General features: G+C 43.1%; 1 protein-coding gene across 1 annotated transcript in view; it reads right to left on the bottom strand.

The window, feature by feature from the left end:
- Positions 1–25,263, bottom strand: part of LOC134865888 (disco-interacting protein 2 homolog C-like) — a 155,027-nt gene that overhangs the window by 12,580 nt on the left and 117,184 nt on the right. Inside the window, 18 exon segments of the mRNA XM_063885695.1 lie at positions 352–432; positions 5,207–5,316; positions 5,551–5,752; positions 5,837–5,951; positions 6,473–6,681; positions 6,776–6,912; positions 7,300–7,439; positions 8,744–8,858; positions 9,136–9,255; positions 9,480–9,573; positions 9,681–9,745; positions 9,842–9,944; positions 11,275–11,384; positions 12,558–12,681; positions 13,937–14,047; positions 17,715–17,806; positions 24,109–24,306; positions 24,495–24,614. Of these exon segments, the coding sequence (XP_063741765.1) occupies positions 352–432; positions 5,207–5,316; positions 5,551–5,752; positions 5,837–5,951; positions 6,473–6,681; positions 6,776–6,912; positions 7,300–7,439; positions 8,744–8,858; positions 9,136–9,255; positions 9,480–9,573; positions 9,681–9,745; positions 9,842–9,944; positions 11,275–11,384; positions 12,558–12,681; positions 13,937–14,047; positions 17,715–17,806; positions 24,109–24,306; positions 24,495–24,614 (2,246 nt within the window).

Here is a 25,263-nt window from a genome sequence, read left to right as displayed (position 1 = left end):
AGGAAATTGAAGAAAATATTTGTTTTTGTAAAAAATAAATATTTTGTTTTGCTTTTATTTTATTTTATTCACTTTTTTGTTTTTATCCTTTTTTTATTTATGTTTTTATTTTATCCCCCCCCAAAAAATAGGAAAATTCAAATATTAATAAAACATTTTAGATTAAAAAAAAACATTCAGAAGTAAAATAAATAAAAATGAATTATTAAATATTATGAATTCTTTGTTAGGTGTTTGACACTAACAGATTACACATTTACACATGGATTGTTGCTCTGTTCACACACATATTATGAAGACGTGTGTGTGTGTGTGTGTGTGTGTGTGTGTGTGTGTGTGTGTGTGTCTTACCCTGCAGTTGAGCAGTGTGTACAGGACGTGGTCCGGAGTGGTCTGCGCTCTCCACTGTAACACCTCGGACAGGAAGAGGAACTGCAGACACAAAAACAAGAGAGAAACAGTGAGACTGAGGAACAACAAACAACCCCAAACAAATAAGTATTACTAAACACACACACACACACACACACACACACACACACACACACACACACACACACACACACACACACACACACACACACACACACACACACACACACACACACACACACACACACACACACACACACACACACACACACACACACAGGATGGAGGAAGACAAGGAGGAAGAAAGGAGGATGGGAAGAAGGTAGAGAAAGAGAAAGAAAGACAGAGATAAAGGAAGTGAGAAGAGCTGGAGACAGATAAGGTGAAAAGAATGGAAGAGGATCGAGAAAGAGGAGGGGATGAAGAAGAGGACATAGGAGAAAGGAAGGGTTGGGTAAAGATAGATTAGATAAGATGATCTTGAATCTGAAATTGGGAAATGTTTTGTTAGGTAAAGTGAGATGTGGGGATGTGAGCGTGAAGGAAGAGGAAGCATGAGGTCGGAAGGAAGGAGAGAGGAAACATAGGAAGAGAGGAAAGGAAGAGGGAGGAGAATAAACAAGAAGAACAGTAGAAGAGGAGACACACACACACACACACACACACACACACACACACACACACACACACACACAGACATCACAATATCTGCCTGAGAAACGCCGTCAATAGTTTCGGTAATAACTGCAAAGCCTCCATACATCTTCAGGTGGATAGAATAAGTAAACGAAGTACAGGAAAAAAAAAAAGCAGAAACAAACTTAAGAATGAAAGGAGAACAACTGAGCTTTATTTATTTCAAGAAAAGTTTTGAGAGAAACGTAGACTGGCTGCATGTTAAATGATTGATAAATCCACTCAACATTTAAAGAAGAATATAGCTGCACGCTCCACATGTTCTACAGTTCAGGAGCTGTGTGAGAGCGAGAGTTTGGATTCATGAATATCAAGTTAAATATGGATAAAAGTACGAGGGTTTGCTAACAGAGCTCCCAACAGCAGAGACACGATCAGAGAGCCGGAGGAGAAACAAACCAAGAGAAACAGAGAGAGACTCATGAATGTTTCAACATCTGCTGCAGAGGGGAGAACCCAGAGAAAGCCTGTGTGTGTGTGTGTGTGTGTGTGTGTGTGTGTGTGTGTGTGTGTGTGTGTGTGTGTCTACGCCTTCGTCACGTCTGATAGGAACTTTAGGCGCGCTTGATTCGAACCTCACTGTTGAAAAGTGGATTACTCTGCTGGAGGAGCGCTTATATTCCCCGCCGCTGAGGTTGGAATAATAACCTGATTCTTTTTCTACGTCACCTCCATGCAGTCGCAGATCAAACTACAGGTGGAACGGATGGTGCTTTGATGCTAGAAATGAAATATATTGCTTTATGCTTTTGCATTTTTGCATCATCTGCCCTGAATTGCTTTATCTTTATGGAGCGTTAAGCGCTACGCTGAGTCTTTGGGCTTTACTGTGTGTTCAACTCGGGGGGGTTTTAGCATATGTGATGTCTGCTGCTCTGTGTTGTACGTCTTTTAAATCCTCAAGTAAATTCAATTAATCAATTAAAAGGCCCTGGGGCAGTAACGACTGAAATGCTCTACTGCTGGTTACTTTTCGGGGGGGTTTTCCCTTTCCTATTCAAGGCGTATGATAAGGCATGAATCTCTGTGTTGTTTTATTTATAATTTCCTCCAAACGAGCGTAAACTATTTGTTTGTGGGATTCTGAGAAACATTTGAGTCCCTTTTGTTTCATTTTCAAACCATCAAAAGGAGGTTTTTTGGTTAAACGTGAGAGAAGCGTTCTGCAGATAAAGCCACGCTATCTCCATGAGAGAGGATCAGCATGCTAAACACACACACACAAACCCTCTGTGTGTGTGTGTGTGTGTGTGTGTGTGTGTGTGTGTGTGTGTGTGTGTGTGTGTGTGTGTGTGTGTGTGTGTGTGTGTGAGATACATTCCAGGGTTCAGATAGAAATCAGAGGACTTCTCTTCATCACTTCTGGTGTTGATTTCTCTGCGGCTCCGTTTATCTGACGTGTTTTTCAGACGTTCACTGGAGACCTCTAAGAGCCGCTGATATTCTTCACATTAAAAAAGAGGCTAAATAATTTATATAAGTTGATGATTTATCTAGAAAACTGGCTCTGGATAAAAAGCAAAGGCAGCTTATTTGTTCAACCCACTGCACCTGTGAGATATGTATTGGATGTATTTTAAAAGGTGTAACAGGTTGTTTTTAAGTCACCTCCATAACAAACACCATGTTTCCAAAAAGCAAAGCAAAGGAAACTTTAGTGTTTTTGCTTTATAAGTATTTGTCCTTCATATACAACTGTAATATATTCTGTATATGATTATTGTGTTCATATCCATTTCATATATTTCCATTCTGGTAATCAATGTTCATTCTGTCCTTACTACCAATCTTTATAAACTCTACAAGAAAACTCTTCTTTTCTCACATGCCTCCAACATTAACGTTGAATCAAAACCTGGAGCGAAACCGTGCAGAATTGAAGTAAAGTGGGGGTGTTTAAAAGCAGCAAACTGCATCCAAACATCCGTCTGTATTTCTCACTCGAGCGCTCGCTGAATACTCCATGTTCTGCAGTCGTATGTAACTCCCTATCAAACATGAATTCATGCATTTCATTTAAATCTTACTCTTTAAAACACTTCCTCACACTTCAAATAATCTCGAGGCATGCAAGGAGAGAAGTGTTTGTTACAGTCTTTCAGTAAACCCAATTAAGGAAACAGGGACAGTTCAGAAGAGACGAGCAGCTCATTCACACAGAGGGTCTGGTTTTCAGGTCACATGCAGTGATGGATGAATGAAGAACGATGAAGGGATGAATCGATGCTACTGATGGTGAGAAGCAGCAACAGCAGCAAAACTCAGCAGTAACCTCTAACCCCGGCTAACATTCAGAAAACACATCAGAAATTCTCGTTCAAAATCCTCCCAATCACAGATGCAGTTCTAAATAAATAGACCCTCCCTTCTGGATACATGAAATCACTCCTGAATGAAGGACCGCCGTCTCCTCCGGCTCATCGGCCGCTCAAAAGTTTGATTAAACTGGCCTGAAACAGCACAGAGTTTACAGGTCGCTCTGCAGAAATGATGCAGTCCATGTCTGAGATAATCACTGAAAATGATCGACCTGTTTGGACTCAAATCATAGCAATACTCCCTTCCACACTTTCCCCAGCTGTTTTATAGACTTCTGCAGTGAATCTACGTCAACGTTTGAGGTAAACCTGACTGAATATCAGTTTCCACTTGTATGCGTTGTGTGTTTTTGGAAATGAACTTCCATTATAGGTGTTTTTACACATGGAAAGTTCTTGGTTAGGCTCTGGATAAGATTGTGGTTCCAGCAACAGCAAAAAAAACCACAAACCCTTATGTTGTGTAAAATAAGTATATTCATCCCAGTGAGGAATAATATGTCCACCTTCAGTTGTGGTCTCAAAGAAACAGCTGACTCCTGAGGGTCGTGGGTTGTTTTTGGGACTCATTCATCCATCGTTTAACCACTGTATGCAGACTCCAAGCTAAGCTAAGCTAAGCTAAGCTAAGCTAAGCTAAGCTAACATGTTGAACAGTTCCTTTAACTGTCAAACAAAGTCAGAAATAATACCTGGACCCTCTTTATAAAACAGAAATAAATACATATGGTGTCAGAACTGATATTCACTTGGTCTCACATGTCCTCGAAACACAGTTGTTGTTTTTTTTGGGGGGGGGGGGGGCGGTGGGGGCAGAACGTCCTTCTCTTCTTGGTGACAGTGTGATGAACAGCACACTGAGTCTGGCTGCAGCGGGGGAGTTCAGTGGTTGTTATTATTTGGAGTCTGTCTCTTGTCATTAAAGTCTACATGGTGTGTGAGTGTGTGTGTGTGTGTGTGTGTGTGTGTGTGTGTGTGTGTGTGTGTGTGTGTGTGTGCCCGCCTGACATGTTCAGCAAGAGGGAGGAGAGGAAAATCTGTTCTGTCAGATACACACTCGGCCTGCTCCTCCTCATCACCTCTCTCTCTGTCTCTCTCTCTCTCTGTCTCTCTCTCCATGCCTGCTTCCCTCGCTCTCAGGACCTCTATTCATTATTCTCAGTTTGCTCTCTGCTGTTTGTTTATTCACTGACTCTCCTCTTGTGTTACTCACTTTTGTCGGCACAAATACGACTTCAAGAGAGCTGCTGAAGCCTCTCGCTTTCCCTGACAGCCCCTTCTGCCATCAGATGTTCTTTGTTGCTATAGATCTCCGGTCATAGAAAGAACAGCTGCATCTAGAGTCTCATAAATGCGTACCAATCCTCTGGCAGAAAACTTTAAATGAACATGCTCCAACAGATTGTACGTGATAGGCTAAAGGGACGGGACATCTCTAAGCTGTAGACGAATCACAACAGAGCTAGCTAACCAATCAGAGCAGACTGGGCTCGGGTTTCAGACGGAGGGTGAAAAGAGGAGCAGCAGCACAGGCAGTATGAGAAAAATAAAGAGCTGTTTGAACATTAGAGCACAGAGACATGTCCCAGGAGAGACAGAAAATACTGAAATGAAACTGAAAAAAAGAATTTAAATTAGAAATGATCCAAACAAATAAACTAAATGGTTTCATTATGACTATGAACATGTGTGTGTGTGTGTGTGTGTGTGTGTGTGTGTGTGTGTGTGTGTGTGTGTGTGTGTGTGTGTGTGTGTGTGTGTGGTGATGGTGTTAATGATGAAGATGATGATGAAAACCAGCCCCCCCCTCTCACACACACCTTCCTTGCCTGGTCATTGTCTTCGATCTGACCCAGATCCCGGCCACTGGCCTGAGCGATCCTCTTTCCAGACACCAGGTTCCCCACCATCACCGAGGCAGGGCCGATCTCTGAGGAGGAGGAGGAGGAGGAGGAGGAGGAGGAGGAGGAGGAGGAGGAGGAGGAGGAGGAGATTAACACAAGTTTAGAAGACCTGTTTTTCCCAGGTTACATCAAATCCTTTTCCCATCTTAAAATAAAAAATTAAATAAATAAATTCTTCATCGAGACTTTTACCATTTTTTAAATAAATATATACAGCATTTCATCAGCGTGTGTGTGTGTGTGTGTGTGTGTGTCGGTACCTGGTTGTTTCTGCCGGGGTTTGGGCAGGTTGGTGACGCAGGTGTGGGGGCACATGAGGACGTTGCAGGGGTGCAGCGCCCCCTCCAGGAACAGCTGCTTGGTCTCTGACAGGTGGATGCCACCCAGAGGAGTCTTAGGCAGAGTGTTGGAGGGAACCAGAGCCAGGCAGTACACCCCCACCTGGTGGATACCGTCTATCGCCTGGAGAGGTTAGCGTTACACAGACAGTTAGTAATTCACATTGGTTAATGGTTGTGGTGGTTTTACTGGTTAGGTTTCCTGTACCTGCAGCACTCGGCTCATCCACTGGAAGCTGTCCTCCTCGGTGGAGTCGGGCCGCTGCTCCGCCACGACCACGATCCTCTCATCGTGAAGCACCGTGATGGAAAACACTGCGATCCTGCAGCACACACACACACACACACACACAGACTCAGCACGGTAGAACTATGCACTGGTTATTCTTCAGCGATCTGTTTATCAGGGTCACAAAAATTATCTAGTAGAGAGGATCTTCAAAAGGACTTCTGTTAGCCCCGCTGTCTCTCCAACAGTCTGTGCAGGCCCAGCCAGTCCAAAGGATCCATTTACAAAGTGTACCGGAAGATACACAGATCATTTGCTGTTAGCATGACTGTGTTTCATTCATTTAAGGGAGATAGTTGAGGCAATAAAGAGACTTGTGCCTACAAAACAAAGCTAGTGTGCTACGATAAGCCCTGTTTCCACTCGTATCGTATCAAATAGTATCGCATTGAGAAGTACCCGAATGTTTCGATCCGTATCATATCGTATCGTATCTTAGCCTATCATTTCGTATTGCAACATATCAATCATTTGGTACCGTATGGTTTGGTATTGGTCATATTAAATGGTTTCATAAAGCATCTGTATCTCGCTCTCTGGCGCTCCCTCTCTCACCGCCCCCTGTAGACGAACTTCATGGGCTCCACAGCGAGCGCCGTGGCCACGATGTCGTCGGCGTTGTGCTGGCGGCCGCCGACCACCATCAGCCCGTCCATCTTCCCCGCCACGAAGATCAGCCCGCCGGGCCCGATGAAGCCCAGCAGCCCCGTCCTGGTGAAGGGGAACTCGCTGATGGGGGCCCCGCTGCTCGTCACTGGGAACACCTGGGGGGCGGGGCGGGGGTAAGAACAGGTAGAGATAATATTAGCAAAGATTATTCAAATGAATAACCAGAATGTAAATCCTTCACACGCTCACCTCGAACGTGTTCTTCGTCATGCCGGTGAGGCCATAGTACGACGTTCCCGTGGCGACGGTACAAACACACAGCTCTCCGATCTCATCCGTCCTGCAGAGCTGAGGCACGCCTTCAGGCCTCACCACACACATCATGCCTGCATACATACACACACACACACACACACACACACACACACGGGGATATAATACATTGGAAATTAACAGACTGATCTGTGTAGTTTTTATTTGTTTAAAGGCATAAAATGAGCAGGAAATTCAGTTTGAAAGTGAAATACGGGATTTAAATGTGAAGTTAATGCATAAATACTAGTGCTTCACTCCTTTGCTTGCAATAAATAAATAAAAAAGGTCCATTTGAGTTGAAGGGGATGAATAATATCTTCCTCTGAAGCCAAATTATAGAACAGAGAGTCTTCCAAAAGTACAAATATAAGTAATGGTGGTATCTGGGTAATTTACTCCACCTGTAATCATGCACACATGGTTATACCAGGTTCATTACGAGGCCCCCGCCCCCTCACCTCCGGGCATGACGGAGCCGACGTCCTGCAGCGTCAGCACCGACAGCTTCTCCTCCGAGTCGACCCGGATCACCCCGTGACTCAGACCCTGCATGGAGAGGACGCCTCGGCCGGGGGGGGAGCTGCCCTCCTCCAACGGTCTGCAGGAGCGTCGGGGGGGGGGGAGAGTCAGATCACATGAATCACATTTCTGTCGTTTTTTAAATGATCGTGGATTTAAACTCTGCATGTCTTATCTTTCTATCTTTCTATGGTTGAAATGTACATGTTTACTGTCTGTTGGTTTGTTTATATTCTGCTGTAACAAAAAGTAAATCCCAATTAGGGATCAATTAAGTATATTTAATCTTACCTAAGAGACATTTTTGGGTGAGTAAGTTAACATTTTTATAAAGTCAGGACATTTCTACTGAAGGGTTTGAAAGGGAGATATCTTTTGGGTGAGGAGTTTTACTATTTTCAGATAAATGTAGTGGCGTAAAAAGTACAATATTGCAATAAGTAGAGTAAAAGTACCTCGAAATCGTCCCCTCTGCTGGAAAGTGGAGAATCTTTTGGAAAATTCGGCTATTTTCTTACAAAATGAGGGGATTTGTTTTCAGTTTGTCAGCAAATTTAACAACTTTTTGAGGGTTTTTATGGAGATTAAAGGTTAGGTTAAAAGTCAGAACTAAATTGAGGTTTAAATACATATCAGGGAATATGTGGGGCTCCTTGTCAATGAGGGTCCTCTTAAGTACGGTAAAGTGTGTGTGTGTGTGTGTGTGTGTGTGTGTGTGTGTGTGTGTGTGTGTCCTGTCTTGTGCTGTTTTAATGAGTTTTGAAGCAGCTCTTCTGAAAATAAAGTGAGTTCATTACAACCACGCCCGCTGAGGCAGTGCTTTTTATTAGCCTGTGTGTGTGTGGCACAGATGTACACAGACACACACACACACACACACACACACACACACACACACACACACACACACACACACACACACACACACACACACACACACACACACACACACACACACACACACACACACACACACACACACACACACACACACACACACACACACACACACACACACAGGGCTTTTACAGTCATAATTAAGAGCACACAGCAGACACATGTCGATGATGAAAGAGGAGTTTATAAGTTTAGGGTTTAGAAAACGGACAAAACTGTAAATTCACGAGTTAGAATGAACCCAAAAAAACAGTAGGGGGTCTTTTAAGGAAGGTGAAGGGCTAACAAATACACTTAACTACTGAGGAGAATAAATATATTTAAGTATATATGTAAGAGGAAAGTGTTTGCAGGAGAAAAGGCCGTAGAAAAGTGACTTTATGACCCAAGAAGTGTTGATGTAGTGTCATCATTTCTGTATAAGATTAGAGGATTCAATGCTGTGTGTGTGTGTGTGTGTGTGTGTGTGTGTGTGTGTGTGTGTACCTCCTCAGAGCGACAGTCAGGGCCTCAGGGGAGCTGGCGCAGGGACAGATGACCTCCGGTTTCAAACCTTTAGTCTGGAAGACGTTCAGGAAGGCGTCGCAGGACGAAATCGACCCTGACAGACGAGCAGACACATAAATATCAGACTGTGTTCTTCTCAGAGTGTGTGTGTTCTCAGAGTGTGTGTGTTCCCAGAGAGTGTGTGTTCTTCTCAGAGAGAGTGTGTTTTTCTTAGAGAGTGTGTGTTCTCAGCGTCTGTGTTCTCAGGGTGTGTTCTCAGAGAGTGTGTTCTCAGAGAGTGTGTGTCAGAGTGTGTTCTCAGAGAGTGTGTGTTCTCAGTGTGTGTGTGTGTTCTCAGAGTGTGTGTGTTCTCAGAGTGTGTGTGTTCTTACAGGGATTCGAACCATCGGCCACCACCAGCATGCGCAGGGAGCTCAGGTTGACGTCTCTCTGCTCCCTGTGAGCCACCAGAGCCCAGTGCATGTCCCGGGACTTCACACATGCCACCTTAGCTGCACACAACACACACACACACACACACACACACACACACACACACACACACACACACACACACACACACACACACACACACACACACACACACACACACACACACACACACACACACACACACACACACACACACACACACACCGTTAGTCAAACAGTCACATCCATGATGAGGACGGTCCCTGAAGTGTTTGATCTTTGTGCTGTGGTGTAGACGTGTTACCTTTGTACTGGCAGACCTTCTGGATCCAGGACAGAGGGTTGACCTTCATCAGGGCGTACGGGATGCTGATGACGTGCATCATGTTCATCACACTCTGACGGAGAGGAAGAGGGACACGTTAGTCCAGTGTGAGAGAGAACTGCTTCATCTAGTCTTCATAAGTCTGAAGCAAAACATTCAGTTTAAAGAGTGTTTCCTTACGGTGAGGACGGCGTGCCACAGTCCCACCTCCTTCTTGAAGTCTAAAACATTCACCACGGTCTCCGCTGAGGACGAGAGAGAGACACGGTTAACGAGGGAAACCACGTGTGAGGTGTGTGTATGTGTGTGTGTGTGTGTGTGTGTATGTGTGTGTGTGTTACCTTCTGTGTAGGAGCAGGACTGTGTGAGGGCCTGGCAGTGTGTGAGCATGGCGATCCTCATCACCGTCACCCCGAGGACGCTGCCGTCTTTACAAGTCTTATACTGAAACACATAAGTAAGTAATAAGTATTACTAAACACACACACACACACACACACACACACACACACACACACACACACACACACACACACACACACACACACACACACACACACACACACACACACACACACACACACACACACACACACACACACACACACACACATCACAATATCTGCCTGAGAAACGCCGTCAATAGTTGTTGATGATCACACACATTTCAAAAACATCCTCAGTATAAACCTTAAATATATTAAAAATACACGCGGTACAACAATGGAAATAGAAATGTAAAAGCATGGTTGAGTAAATAAAACAGTGTTAAATAAAAGACATGTACTATTCAGAAAACCAGAGATAATCGTTTCTAGTGTCTTTCCTTTTTTTATATTTCAGAAATGTACGTATTACAAACCCTGGGAAACATTCAGTTTGCTGTTTACCATTTATATTATTTCCTCTAAAACCTGAGAGGTTCAGATATCTTAGTATATCCTATAATTAAGGAACACACACATACTTCCTCGTCATTTTACATTTGGTTACACCATTAGCATCAAATAAAAACATCTAAAATGTCTGTTTAAGTCGGTAGAAAGCTTGATAGAAACTAAAATATGAGCTACAAAACAAAGTGCTCTTCTACTTATATGTGAATTGAGTGACACCTCATTTAAAACAGGTGCTGTCAGAGTCAATACCCTAAAATATGAGAATATATTTCACCCGTTAGTCAAACATGTGACCGTAAAAACATGACGTTGTCTCGAGACATCGTGCTAACGTTAATGTATGTTGAAGCCTGAATCAGATATTGAATTGAAGAGTCTTTTGTCGACGGTAATGGATGAGATCACAACAAAGCTGCACATTATGAGCGGCTATTAAAGTTATGAATCACGCCGAGACATTAAGAAATGAATGTTGGTCTGACTGACAGAAAGGAACGTCTCTGAGCTGAAGTCGGGCCGCCTCTAAAAAACAAAAAGGCTCGATCGTTTTTCAATCATCCCTTTAATCAGTTTCCTTTCAGGCTGATGTTTAATCCTCGCTGCAATCAAGCAGACGCTCACCTGCAGGAGCTGGCGGCTGATTAGAGGAGCGGCAGGTCCAATTAAACACAGGCTTCATGTCAACGAGAAACAGCTCCACCGACTACTGAAGGCCGCGTTACAGAAAGCAACGTAACACAGTGGTATCAGGAAGAAAGGGCGGAATATATGTACCAGCCTCTGTGTGTGTGTGTGTGTGTGTGTGTGTGTGTGTGTGTGTGTGTGTGTGTGTGTGTGTGTGTGTGTGTGTGTGTGTGTGTGTGTGTGTGTGTTACCTCAATGTATGCGGTGTCTTGGTTGGCGTCCTTGATGTGGGGGAACCAGTCTCGGGGGGGTTTGGAGAGGTGTTTGGACTCCGTGACAAACCACAGCAGCTTGGGCCAACCTGGCGCACGAAACAAACACACCCAATGTTTTTAAGGAAAAGGTTTCTGCCATTCTGGAACGTTTCTTTAAAAAGGGTTGGATTTGGCTTCCGGAGCCTTTGTGAGTTCATAGTTTACTTTATTTGCAAATAGCTGATTCAAAAAACTGCTCACATCTGGGAGTCATTGTTTCGCTCAACTTGACTTGCACACTAAACCCCTCCCTTCACCTGAACTACAGCCATCAGGACTTTAAATCACACGATAAGTAAATAAACTAATACCTCAAGCAATAATACATTGATACAGTAAACACAAGAACTTCCCTTTAGTATTTTATAGACACTAAAGCACAAAGAGATCAAGTAAGAGTAAAATCACACTCTGAAGGAACTGTGTTTCGCATTAATTATGAGAAACATAAGCTTTTATATTTCTTCAATGGAAAATGTATATTTTATTGGACATCTGTCTCCCAAACGGCATGCTATTCACAGATCACTGCAAACAGATGTTCTAAATCTGTATTTCATGGTGAAGAAGGTGCATGTCGAGCATCTGCACGCAGTCGGTGTTACAGCTTCTGTTGTAAAGACGGATTATCATCGTCACGGTTACACGTAATTTATTAACGCTGAGGCAACAATGAGAGGAGTATACAGCCTGCTGATCGATGAGAGGAGCACTCCACCTTAATGCACACACACACACACACACACACACACACACACACACACACACACACACACACACACACACACATACTGAATCCGTACTGAGTGAGGAGCAGTGTGTGTGTGCATCGTGTTGCTATTTAAAGATCCATTACTGAAAAGCAAACAGTCGTTATTAATGTCTCTCTGGTCTCAGGACATCATGTCTTCTTCGCTCTCTCGCTCGTTGTCGGACGTTTCCTCATCGATTTGTAGGAACGCTTCACTTCCTCTCTCTCTCTCTCTCTCTCTCTCTTTATTCCTACTCTCTCTATCATCGTGTCGTCCATTACTCCTCAGTGTCTGCTTCTATCAGCCCGTCCATACTTTAGACTCACAGAGACAAGAAACAGGAGACCAATGATACACTCTGACCTATAACCTCTGTTATGAGTGTGTGTGTGTGTGTGTGTGTGTGTGTGTGTGTGTGTGTGTGTGTGTGTGTGTGTGTGTGTGTGTGTGTGTGTGTGTGTGTGGCACCTTTAAACTGTGGTATCTCTCCGGTGGGGCTCTTGGGTAACCCTTTATGGCAGGCGTCGCTGGTCAGAGCCACGCTGACTCCACAGCTGCCCAACAGGAAGCCGATCTGCTGACTGCCGGCGTCCTGCACACACACACACACGCAGACACACAGAAACACACACACACACACACACACACACACACACACACACACACACACACACACACACACACACACACACACACACACACACACATATATTTTTTTATGTGTTTCTTTATCTACTTTTTTATTTCATTATTCATTATTAAATATATGTATTTCCTTGCATATTATGTACATAATATATTAATTTTTATATGATTTTTGGGGTCTTGTTGCATCATTAATGCGTTAAATATGATTTTTTTGTGACTACATTTTAATTTATTTTTCAAGCCATCTTTAAAAAAATGGCACAAACAGAAACATAAATGATACAAATGCAAAATACAGTAAATATAATAAATGCCCTGTGCCCTTTCCAACCTCCCTGCTCTCTTTTCATATATATTTTTTTAATTTATGTACTTATATATTATATGTTAAGTTATCTATTTAAGTAAAGTACATTTCAGTTATTTGTTTTGTCTTGTAACTTTAGAAATGGGCCAATCATGACTTTATTTTTAGGATTGATATTCAAAAATAATTCTCCTGACTTCTCTCGCACTGTGACAGGACATCAAGACAGCTCTTACAAACCTACAACAACAAAAACAGAAGAGAATTTTCTTCAGAGGCTCTAATTAACCCCCAGTGTCCTCTGTACAGAACTATGACTCAGCACAGCGCCTTGTGATGACTCATGTTTAATACAATCCCCTGGTGCAGAATTATCTGCACGTCCTGCCTAGCTATAAACTACAGCACGGTCACATGACTTCACGTCACCACCGCTAAGCTAAAGGCGGCTAATGTTGGGCTATAAAGGAACTACAGCACGGTCACATGACTTCACGTCACCACCGCTAAGCTAAAGGCGGCTAATGTTGGGCTATAAAGGAACTACAGCACGGTCACATGACTTCACGTCACCACCGCTAAGCTAAAGGCGGCTAATGTTGGGCTATAAACGAACTACAGCATGGTCACATGACTTCACGTCAACACCGCTAAGCTAAAGGAGGCTAATGTTGGGCTATAAAGGAACTACAGCACGGTCACATGACTTCACGTCACCACCGCTAAGCTAAAGGAGGCTAATGTTGGGCTATAAAGGAACTACAGCACGGTCACATGACTTCACGTCACCACCGCTAAGCTAAAGGAGGCTAATGTTGGGCGTGATGATGCTTCTCATTTGAAGCACATTTCATTGGTCAGTATTCGGTTGTCCTGCACCCTGACAGCTTACCTTTCTGGTCAGTGGGACCTCTATGGGCACAGGGACGACCTCGGCCAGCAGGCAGCCGTAAAACGCCGTCATGAAAGCAGCCGGGTCGTTGTTCGGGAAGACCAGCGCCACCTACAGGAGAGAGGATGCTAGCGATGTTACACAGGAAATAGTTGCTTGTAATCTGCTTCATTAGCCTGAAACTGTGGAAATGAAATGGAAAACCACCATCAAGTGTGACAGTGAGTGAGTCTTTGTGACATGCATGGCAGTTCATACTTTCGTTATGTTTCGACAGATGTTTTACTCAATATCTCACATATCTTATAATCTATTTTTCCTCTGGATCCGTTTGAAGTATTCTTGCATTCGTGGTTGGAAACTGATGTTGCTGTTCCTGCTAAAAATAGGATTTCGCTAAATCAACCAGGAGGGAAATCCTTTTTAAAGAAACAGTGCTTTTGTGTGTGTGTGTGTGTGTGTGTGTGTGTGTGTGTGTGTGTGTGTGTGTGTGTGTGTGTGTGTGTGTGTGTGTGTGTGTGAGCGTGTGCATGTGCGTGTGCGTAGCTGGATGATTACTGATATGGACTGTCGCCAGAGTGGAGGCGAGCAGACGTTGGGTCTTATCAGAGGAGAATAAAGCTCAATCTGTCAGAGGACGTCTGCTCAATGTCTCCCTCTTTCTCTCCGTACTGTAAATCCTTTTTTCTACTTCTGATATTGTTTTCTACTCCGGCTACACATCGTTTAACTCTCTAGTATCCAGAGTGTCTCTCTGTTCACCTTTCCCTTTCTTTCAGATCATTTCACATCAGGACAAACCATTTATTGGCACCCTAAAGTCACGTTAAACCTAAAATAACTGCAGCATGTACAGCGAGACAATCGACTATAAAAGGGGTAAGAAAAGTGGGTCGAAAAGTGAATAAACATCTATTTATTTGACTTTTGCTGTCCACCTGAACTACATGTTACCTGTGTATCTCTTACCATCATGCAAAAGGTGGTACTAAGAACTGGAGAACGTGTATTTTCTGTCTGAGTTACAAGTTTGAGTGCATTAATGCCCCAAAATATTTCACTCTAGGGATCATTTCCATGCAGCAGGTCCAAGAATGCAGCACTTCTAATATACCCCATAACACACCCGAATCAGCTAATGCTAACAGGTGTAGCATAAGCAAAAACAAGTAAAAATGGCTTTGTTTTTTGACCTTTTTGTACTAAAACAGCCCTAAAAAGAAGTACCTTTAATAAGTCCAGATCTTTCGTTGTTTGCTTTGTTAGGAAAAGCGACAAAACATAACTTGCTCCGTCTCATTTTGAACATTTCACTACAATCTCTCCAAAGATAACATCTGCTCTATGAAAGCTGTAACACATGATGCTTGTTTCTATCTCAGTAAACAACCAGCATCACATCAGAGCCTTTATCTCCCGTCGGCCATGTTGGATCCACTTGGCTCCTGTTGCATGTTGTGACGATAAGTGCTGGTTAATAATTCCCATATACAGTCTGAGCTGAGTGCGGCTGAGAGCAGTGTAATGATGGACTGATGTTGACATGTGCAGCTCTCATTGCAGACGTTCAGGTTTCATACGGAGAGGGATGAGGGGAAATGACGCTGTGTGCATGAGGCTGCAGGGAGGAAACGTGTCGAGGGTAGAAACACTTCACTAAGGTCAAAGTAAAGTGTTGAATAAAATACCAGTTTCTCTTCAAAGGACAATGTAGAGACACTAAATACTGATATACACCTGAACATCAGCAGGAGAGGACTCTTTAAAGTAGAGACACTACATACTGATATACACCTGAACATCAGCAGGAGAGGACTCTTTAAAGTAGAGACACTACATACTGATATACACCTGAACATCAGCAGGAGAGGACTCTTTAAAGTAGAGACACTACATACTGATATACACCTGAACATCAGCAGGAGAGGACTCTTTAAAGTAGAGACACTACATACTGATATACACCTGAACATCAGCAGGAGAGGACTCTTTAAAGTAGAGACACTACATACTGATATACACCTGAACATCAGCAGGAGAGGACTCTTTAAAGTAGAGACACTACATACTGATATACACCTGAACATCAGCAGGAGAGGACTCTTTAAAGTAGAGACACTACATACTGATATACACCTGAACATCAGCAGGAGAGGACTCTTTAAAGTAGAGACACTACATACTGATATACACCTGAACATCAGCAGGAGAGGACTCTTTAAAGTAGAGACACTACATACTGATATACACCTGAACATCAGCAGGAGAGGACTCTTTAAAGTAGAGACTCTACATACTGATATACACCTGAACATCAGCAGGAGAGGACTCTTTAAAGTAGAGACTCTACATACTGATATACACCTGAACATCAGCAGGAGAGGACTCTTTAAAGTAGAGACACTACATACTGATATACACCTGAACATCAGCAGGAGAGGACTCTTTAAAGTAGAGACTCTACATACTGATATACACCTGAACATCAGCAGGAGAGGACTCTTTAAAGTAGAGACACTACATACTGATATACACCTGAACATCAGCAGGAGAGGACTCTTTAAAGTAGAGACACTACATACTGATATACACCTGAACATCAGCAGGAGAGGACTCTTTAAAGTAGAGACTCTACATACTGATATACACCTGAACATCAGCAGGAGAGGACTCTTTAAAGTAGAGACTCTACATACTGATATTCACCTGAACATCAGCAGGAGAGGACTCTTTAAAGTAGAGACTCTACATACTGATATACACCTGAACATCAGCAGGAGAGGACTCTTTAAAGTAGAGACACTACATACTGATATACACCTGAACATCAGCAGGAGAGGACTCTTTAAAGTAGAGACTCTACATACTGATATTCACCTGAACATCAGCAGGAGATGACTCCTTAACACCTCAGCCTAGTGTAAAAACCTTTGATTTGGTTGATATGTTGAAGTTTATATGTATTTTTATGGCTTATTTTCTCTAGATCACATTATTGTAGTAGCACAGTAAGATGAAATGTCACAGTAGAGTCACAAAATACAAATATGAACCTGAAAACGAGCAGAATGTTCTTTTTAACAGATTATCCTGAAATTAAACAGTAACTCTGTTTTTAGTCCCCACCAACTCCTGAAACAAATATCCAAAATTCCCCACTTTGTTCTCCAGCAAGTCTCTAATGACACAGAAGAAAAAAGGTTGTATAGTAATCAGAACACACACCCTTCTGGCTGAGATGCAGAGAAATAACCCAATGTGGCATGGTGCCAGATTTGAGTGGAAATGGAGCTTAAAATAAAGATGAAAGTGGGACAAGAAGAAGGGGAGCAGTCACATGTGGGACTATTACTGAATCTTTTTCCACTTCCCTGTGATCGCCTGTTTCATGTGTTGAGTGTGATGTGATGATTACACTGACAGGAGAGGAACAGAGGGTTACACATGTGTCCATTTTTAAAACATGGAGTCATGGCCATGTGTCGGCCGGGCCGCCAGAGGATTGTTTTGGCCGGTACCCAGAAATCTTGAGAAGTGATGTCAGTACAGCGCCTGTTTTTGTGTGATTTTACTCAGCCGCTCTTCGATAAGTTCAACATTTTAAGAGGTTAAAACGATTGAATACCTTCATTTTCAAGTCTTAAGTCAAGTCAGGCCTTGAGTTTTTAAAGCCTCAAAGCAGAAACATCTCAAGTAACAAATAAGTTCAACTTTCAAGCATTTTCTCTGGTTCCCTCCATCTCAATCCATCAGTTCATTTCATTATTGTTTTACGTACCCGGTCTCCAGGTCTGACGAGCGGTTCCTGTTTGGATCCCAGTTTGTGCAGCAGGTTGTAAGCCACCTTCACACTCCTGGACCACAGTTTTCCTGCAGGGCAGATCACAAGAATTATTAACATGAAACAATAGAACACTAAGCAGAGGAGCGAAAGGAAACCCACAGTGTTGTTTGGAGAAGGTGAGCAATAGAGTGGTGCAGGGTGATGTATTTATGATGATGGCAGCATCACCCTGGTTCCCTCCAATGGGATTTTTCCATTGGATATTAGATTATTGGAGACAATCAAGCGTTTCTACTTTTAGTTTAGTTCAGCAGGATAATCTCCACTTATTAACACCACTGTAGGATTTCTGAAGCAAAAAGCTCACGTTAGGCTATAAAGGAACTACAGCACGGTCACATGACTTCAGGTCACCACTGCTAAGCTAAAGGAGGCTAATGTTGGGCTATAAAGGAACTACAGCACGGTCACATGACTTCACGTCTCCACCGCTAAGCTAAAGGCGGCTAATGTTGGGCTATAAAGGAACTACAGCACGGTCACATGACTTCAGGTCACCACCGCTAAGCTAAAGGCGGCTAATGTTGTGCATGATGACGTCTAGTCGTATCATTTAGACACCGCTGTTTTTGACTCCACCAGTGGGGTATTTACTGACTGAATTATGTTGCAGAATACAAATCTCTTCAGCTTGTGTTAACCACAGACCTTATTTCAGGCTAACAACCAAAAAAACATTCAAAAAAACATTGACTTTGAGACAAATGCTGACTCACTTCCAAGTTTTAGGACTCATTCTATCAAACTAACTGTATGGAGCCATGTCTGTGTTTTAAAAAAAGAACCTGGCCTTCGTATGATTGCTTAGTGGAACAAATGATCACATCTTGATTCCCCACATGCTAGAAATTACTGCTCTGACATGAAACTCAACGCTAAAAAACGTTATTTCACCTCGCAAGTGGAGTGGTATGGAGATGATCTCACAGATTGCATAACATGCTGCAAAAAACAAGCCCGCCTCCTGACTGTTGGGTAAGAGGATCCATGTACGGCGACATTAGGGGAAGTCATACAGGCCACCGCTTCCTGTAATTACAGTGATACAGGCTTATGGTATCTTGAGGAGTAGATTTAGCTTTGAGACGACTCTAGAAGTGAGCTAACCCTAACACTAGCTTTACAGGATATGTCTGTCAAAGTTACTGCTGCTTTAAACCCCCCCCCCCGTGTGTATATTATATTATCTAATCTTTCCGATCAGTTTCATTTTACCCGCCAGGCGAGGTTGTCTCTGCTCATTAAAGCTCCTAACAAAGGAATCAATTTCCATCCTTTTTTTTTTTTACTAATTCGGAGTGGCAGAAGCAGATATTATGCATGAGCAATCCAGCGTGAATTCCTCATTGTTTTTCAAACTAAATGAGGTTTTTCTGATGTTTGTCGGAGCTAATGAATTGGAGAAAAAGGAGAGCGTTGGGATTCCAAAAGAGTGGGGAGAGAATAACAACATAAATGGACAAACAAAGTATTTTGAAAGGATAATTGAATACATTTATTCAGATGTGAGGCTCACAAAACCGACGTTTGTTTCTTCAGAGTGGATTTTTCCATTGAGACTTTATTAGGGATGCCACGAGAGTTTAGAAAGCAACTCATCTGGCAATCATCTGCTGTTTTGATTATTTGGTGGAAAAAAGCCCAAAAGTTATGGCTGCTTGGCTCTGTTGAAATGTATTAAAGTAAGAGTATAAAACCAGGAATATTTTGTGATTTTGGGTATCTCAAATATATGTGACTGTGTCAGAAAAGCAGTTTTTAATTGTTTTGATCGTTAAGATGACCTCAATACATTGAATTTGTTAAGTTGAGGATGCAAGTAAGGCTTAAAGGTGTTTGAATGTCAAATAAATGGTATAAAAAACATTGAACGCTCTTGTTTGGGGTTTTACATTCGGAAAGGTTATGGACTGTAATGATGTTTTAATCAAACTCATTAGTTTCAATATTTCTTTCAATACAGAAAATGGCAATTTTGTATAATTATAGTCCAATTGAGGATTAAATGGCGGATTTCTACCTTATGATTGCTACCAGTGTTTTCTCAGTTGCACCTTGGGACACTTCTGGCTTCAAAAAACCGATAAGACGACTGACAAAAGGCCAGATATAAAGCCCAAGACTGACACCTAATTAGTGACCCCTGCAGGTTCCCTTCGCTTTCACCACAAAAAGTAGGATTTGCAATGATCACGCAAAAGCAGGTCATGATGATATGATTTCTGGGATAGGAGACTTTAAAAACTTCCATGGTTTGCAGAGAACTACTTTTTCTCTACGTTCAGAAAGAGCTGCAGTGATCAGACACATTTTTGGATGAGGATGCCTCCTTCAAGGCCACTTCAGCCAGTGAGAGTGGGGGCACCCTGGTGGTGATAACCAGCCCCTCCATCTGGAAATCATGTTTAACAATCAGAGGAGAGGATTCCTGCTGTACCCCCCGCCAAACTGCAGAGGAGTCCAAAATCAGAGCTGCAATAATCAGAGGGTTTTCGTGCAGAGGGTCTGGTCCTTCTCTTTTCTGAAGGATAACGTTACTGGACCCAAGAAAGGCTCACCCAGCAGCTTTTGTCCTCTGAAGCCAAAGAGAGGAGCAGCAAACTGCCCAATCATCGAGGTTCATTTAATCTGAAAGAGGTGCTTTTGTTCTGGAATTAAATCCTCGCCGGTTGAGAGCAGCAGCTTCTCTCAGAGAAAAATGAAAGGATCACCATACTGCACACAATGCAGGAGCAGTGTACTGTTTATCTGTCAAACGATCATTTCACATGTGAAGATATTGGGTTTTTAATCTGTTGTTTTTGTGAGCATGATTACAACTTCAACCTTGCAGCCAAATCAACGAACATTTTGTAGGAGTTTTAGTTGTATTTTGAATATTGAAATTAAAAAAGATACCAGATTGGGAATTGTACGCTGAAGTACAAAGGGTTTATCATTTCCTTTCAGCTCTCCAGCTGTGTGCGTCTCTCTTTAGTGTCCCCTGGTCTCCAGCTGTGTGCGTCTCTCTTTAGTGTCCCTTGTTATCCAGCTGTGTGCGTCTCTCTTTAGTGTCCCCTGGTCTCCAGCTGTGTGCGTCTCTCTTTAGTGTCCCCTGGTCTCCAGCTGTGTGCGTCTCTCTTAAGTGTCCCCTGGTCTCCAGCTGTGTGCGTCTCTCTTTAGTGTCCCCTGGTCTCCAGCTGTGTGCGTCTCTCTTTAGTGTCCCCTGGTCTCCAGCTGTGTGCGTCTCTCTTTAGTGTCCCCTGCTCTCCAGCTGTGTCCGTCTCTCTTTAGTGTCCCCTGGTCTCCAGCTGTGTGCGTCTCTCTTTAGTGTCCCCTGCTCTCCAGCTGTGTCCGTCTCTCTTTAGTGTCCCCTGGTCTCCAGCTGTGTGCGTCTCTCTTTAGTGTCCCCTGGTCTACAGCTGTGTGCGTCTCTCTTTAGTGTCCCCTGGTCTCCGTTGTGTTGGAGCTTCTTGCAGCGTTTGGTTTCTGCAGCTTTTAGTAAACTGCTCATGTTTCCTCTGCTGAATGTTCTCTAGATGCTGCATGTGTTGAAGAGCTGCTGCAGATGTTGCTGCATGAGTTTTGGAACATTTGTGTTTCTATATCTGCATCCTTTCTGAAACAGCAGAGCGTCTCCCCTGATGGAAATGTTTTGAGGGTGGCAGCACCTGTCGGCCACCGTATGGTCGAGCTTTAAAAACTGAATTGTAGCTCACAGAGAAAACACTTCAAACAAAAGCAAGAACACACAAAGGATAAATCAAAGAGAAAAGATCAAAACGCAGAGCCTGAAGAATGTTCTCCTGATCCGCACGGAGATCCAAATGTCTTCATCGATTACGTGATTTCCTGACGGATAAAAACACAGGATCAAAGCGACACTCTGGGACCGCTGGAAACTTTTTTAACAGTTCCTCTCTCCTGTCAATTATCAGAGGGTTATCTGCAGTGCAGTGCTGTGAGGGTTGAGTTTGAGGACATCGGGAGAATTCGGTATCATGATTTCTCTCTGTTCTCCAGGGTGTGTGTGTGTGTGTGTTGGGGGGGGGACTCGACAGGAAGAAACAAAACAAGTTTGTCCTTGTCGGCCGACATCAAAGGAAGAGACGCTACAGGAACGAGAGATAAAGGAAGATAGAGATTGAGATTCAGCACTACACTGCACACACACACACACACACACACACACACACACACACACACACACACACACACACACACACACACACACACACACACACACACACACACACACACACACACACACACACACACACACACACACACACACACACACACACACACACACACACACACACACTCACTCACCATGCTGTTGCCTCACTGGTGGAGGGGACTCCTGAGAGATGGCTGAAGATATTTCACAGTCTGGTGAGCACACATTGCCTCATCATCACTGCAAGCTCACTCCTCTCAAATCACTCATTCATTCGCACACACGCACACACACACACACACACACACACACACACACACACACACACACGCACACACTGTACCCCTATTTTAGAGTTGATGTGCTAGGAATAAAGTTGAATCTGTAAACTTCAACACCTTTACAAACATGTTTCAGGGTCTTATAACCACTGAAGCCATGATGTGTCACCACAATGTTTTCCAGCTCTCAGGGCTTCTTTTGAAGCCTCTGTTGCTATGCTTTTATCTCCTATTGCAAAGGTTTTAATCTATATTTAATCTCTTTAATATTTAATGGTTGAACAGTTCCCCTTCAGTTCATTCATCTCAGACTGTAGACCCAACGATAGATACTGGGATTCGATCTATAGGTTTGAAATGATTCAAGAGAAGAGCAGAAATAAGGCTTAATGAACTAAAATCACTGTCCATGATGGTGAGACCAACATGCCTATGCTTTGAAGTATAAAGCAAAGTTTCAGCACCAAATATATAAAAGTAAAAATAAATCTAGGAAACAATAACATGAGGCGCTGAAGTCACTTCCCTGACAACATTAAGCCCCGCCCACTTTCAGGTGTAAATCCTGCATCAGATCGAAGCGGAAAATAATAGTGTCTTCATGTCTTAAAGCTGCTGAGTCATATATTGCACCTCAAACAACAAATAGATCCAGAGCTCCGGTTGCTTTACTTCCTCTCCAGAAAAAAGGAGAGTAAAAGAAAGGATCAGAAATCTTAGTCTCAGTGTCAGCCTGCTGCCTGCCACTCGTCCCCCGGCAGACCCACCGGACATCCATCCCCTATTTACTCTCCGTAAGCTGTCTCTACCATCTGACCAGACATCTGACCCCACCTCCATATCTCTGTACTCATTAAACCCTTTCTGACCCACAGAGAGATTGTTTCCTGGCAACACTTTAACATTTTACAGAGGAAATCTGCATTTTGGTTTGAGGGAGCACGCTGAGAGGAAGAGGGCAGCTTTCTTGTAAGTGTTTTTATCACACTTAGCTAATGTGTTAGCGCTCTGTCTGGCTGCCATCAGAGGAATCCTCCCCCCACAGCGGCTGTTAAACATTGTTCAGTTCCTCACTTCATCAGCCTGTGAGAGCCACCATATGTGCCGACAAAACAGAAGCAATGTGGAGAAAAATCCTTCAGTATTCAGAAAATCCACTGCAGTTTGTGGTATTGATCGATATGCTGCAACAGTCTGGGGTCGTGTGGGCTGTGAGACGTCTGTATCTATGGGTGAAAGCACCTATTTTCAGCTCAGTGATGCAACTGGAACAAAAACTGGAGGATGATTTGTGTTGAAAATCTCAATTTAGACCAATTACATGTTGGTATGGCAGACTCATTATGAAACACACACACACACACACACACACACACACACACACACGCACACACACACACACACACACACACACACACACACACACACACACACACACACACACACACACACACACACACATCTTTGGTGATCCCATAATTACTAATTTCAATCAAAATTTTGTCTTCATTTGCTAACATGTTTTAATGTATTTGAGTTTTTGGAAAGTTGGCTTACTTTCTTGAATAAAAAAGTATTAAAATAGCTGTCTTACATTTCCTCCTTCAGCTGTCTCTAAAACCCCCTCCTTTTACAAAAGGTCCTAATCAGGCAGTTTGAATTAAAACAGGGGGAACCCATTACAACATTTTTTTACAAGAAAATCCCCAAAATAGTGAGGAACATTTTGAAAGTACGACTATATTGAGCCTTAAATGTTTCTCTTCTTTCCCTTTAACAGTTTTTGCACCACCATGATTGACCCCTTAATAGTTTAACCCCCAAGAGCTGAAATAAAACCCGTTGCAGTTCCAGTCTCCACCTGAAGACGTCCAGAGGCTCCTCTTACCGTATGTGAGCACGTAGAGCGGCTTCCCGTTGGTGTCCATGGTGGTGAGGCAGGGGGCCTTCGGGGAGATGGTGCCCCACCTCTGCAGCGCCGCCTCCAGGGACGGGGGCCAGTTGGTGACGACGCCCAGCTGCTCGCCTTGCATCGCCTCCATCTGAGCCCCCTCCGCCTTCGGCTGGTTGGGGTCTGGCTGCTGGACTGAAGAGGAAAAACAGGAGAGAGGTTTAGTCCCTCGTGCATTTGTCCCATTGTGTGTTTCGCATTATTTCATGTCGTTCTTTATCTTAAGTATATCGAAAGCAGGACTGTTGGAGAAGCCCGGGTCTTTACGCTTGCCTCGCCGGACTTTTACTTTTCAAAATAAAAGCATGACACATTTTTTTTACCTTCCAGGAGTTCCTCGAAGTCGTCGACAAAGAACTCTCTTAACGGCGGCCGCTTCGGTCTCTTCAGAGTGTTGACGAGCTGCTGTATCTTAGCCGAGACTCTGCTGCTGACTGGAACACCTGCACACACACACACACACACACACACTGGATGAAACTCCTAATTGAGCTTTCACAGGTGTTGAAGTATTTCCCTCCTGATTGGATCTTTCACCTGAGATGCACGCAGAGGTTTTAAATCCACATTAAAGTGTCATGTTTTTCCTCGAATGAGCAATTAACGGAGGGGGTAAAAGACGCAGATATGATGAGGCACAAATTGCTCTTTCATTAGGGCTGATTTAGCTTCAGGGCGGAGGGACGGACGAGGTTGGAAAAGCGATAGAGAAAGTCAGGGTACTTTAAAGTTCTGTAAATGCATGTTGTTTATTTCTCTGCATGTAATAGCAAGGATGTATTATCTCCACCCTCTTTCTTTTGTTTTCATTAAGCTAAAGTAAAGAAGTGTTTGTAGGGTATTACATAATTCATAAACAGAATCCATATCTGAGTTTCAATTACTTTGATTTTGTAATTATGCTGACTGTCTTCCTTTTTATTCCAGTATCTGTTTCAAATTTGCTAAATGAGGTATATGTTTCACCCATGTCTAATATTAATTTATTTCTGTCAGTTTCTGCCAAAGTAATGGGTTGGACGAAGCATAAACCCAACAATCTCAACCTTATCAGGAAAAGATATATAGATTATCACGAGGAGTTTTTGGCAT

This window comes from Eleginops maclovinus, chromosome 6, assembly GCF_036324505.1.
Source record: "Eleginops maclovinus isolate JMC-PN-2008 ecotype Puerto Natales chromosome 6, JC_Emac_rtc_rv5, whole genome shotgun sequence".
Classification (NCBI taxonomy): domain Eukaryota; kingdom Metazoa; phylum Chordata; class Actinopteri; order Perciformes; family Eleginopidae; genus Eleginops; species Eleginops maclovinus.
This window is presented reverse-complemented; position numbering and strand designations above follow the sequence as displayed.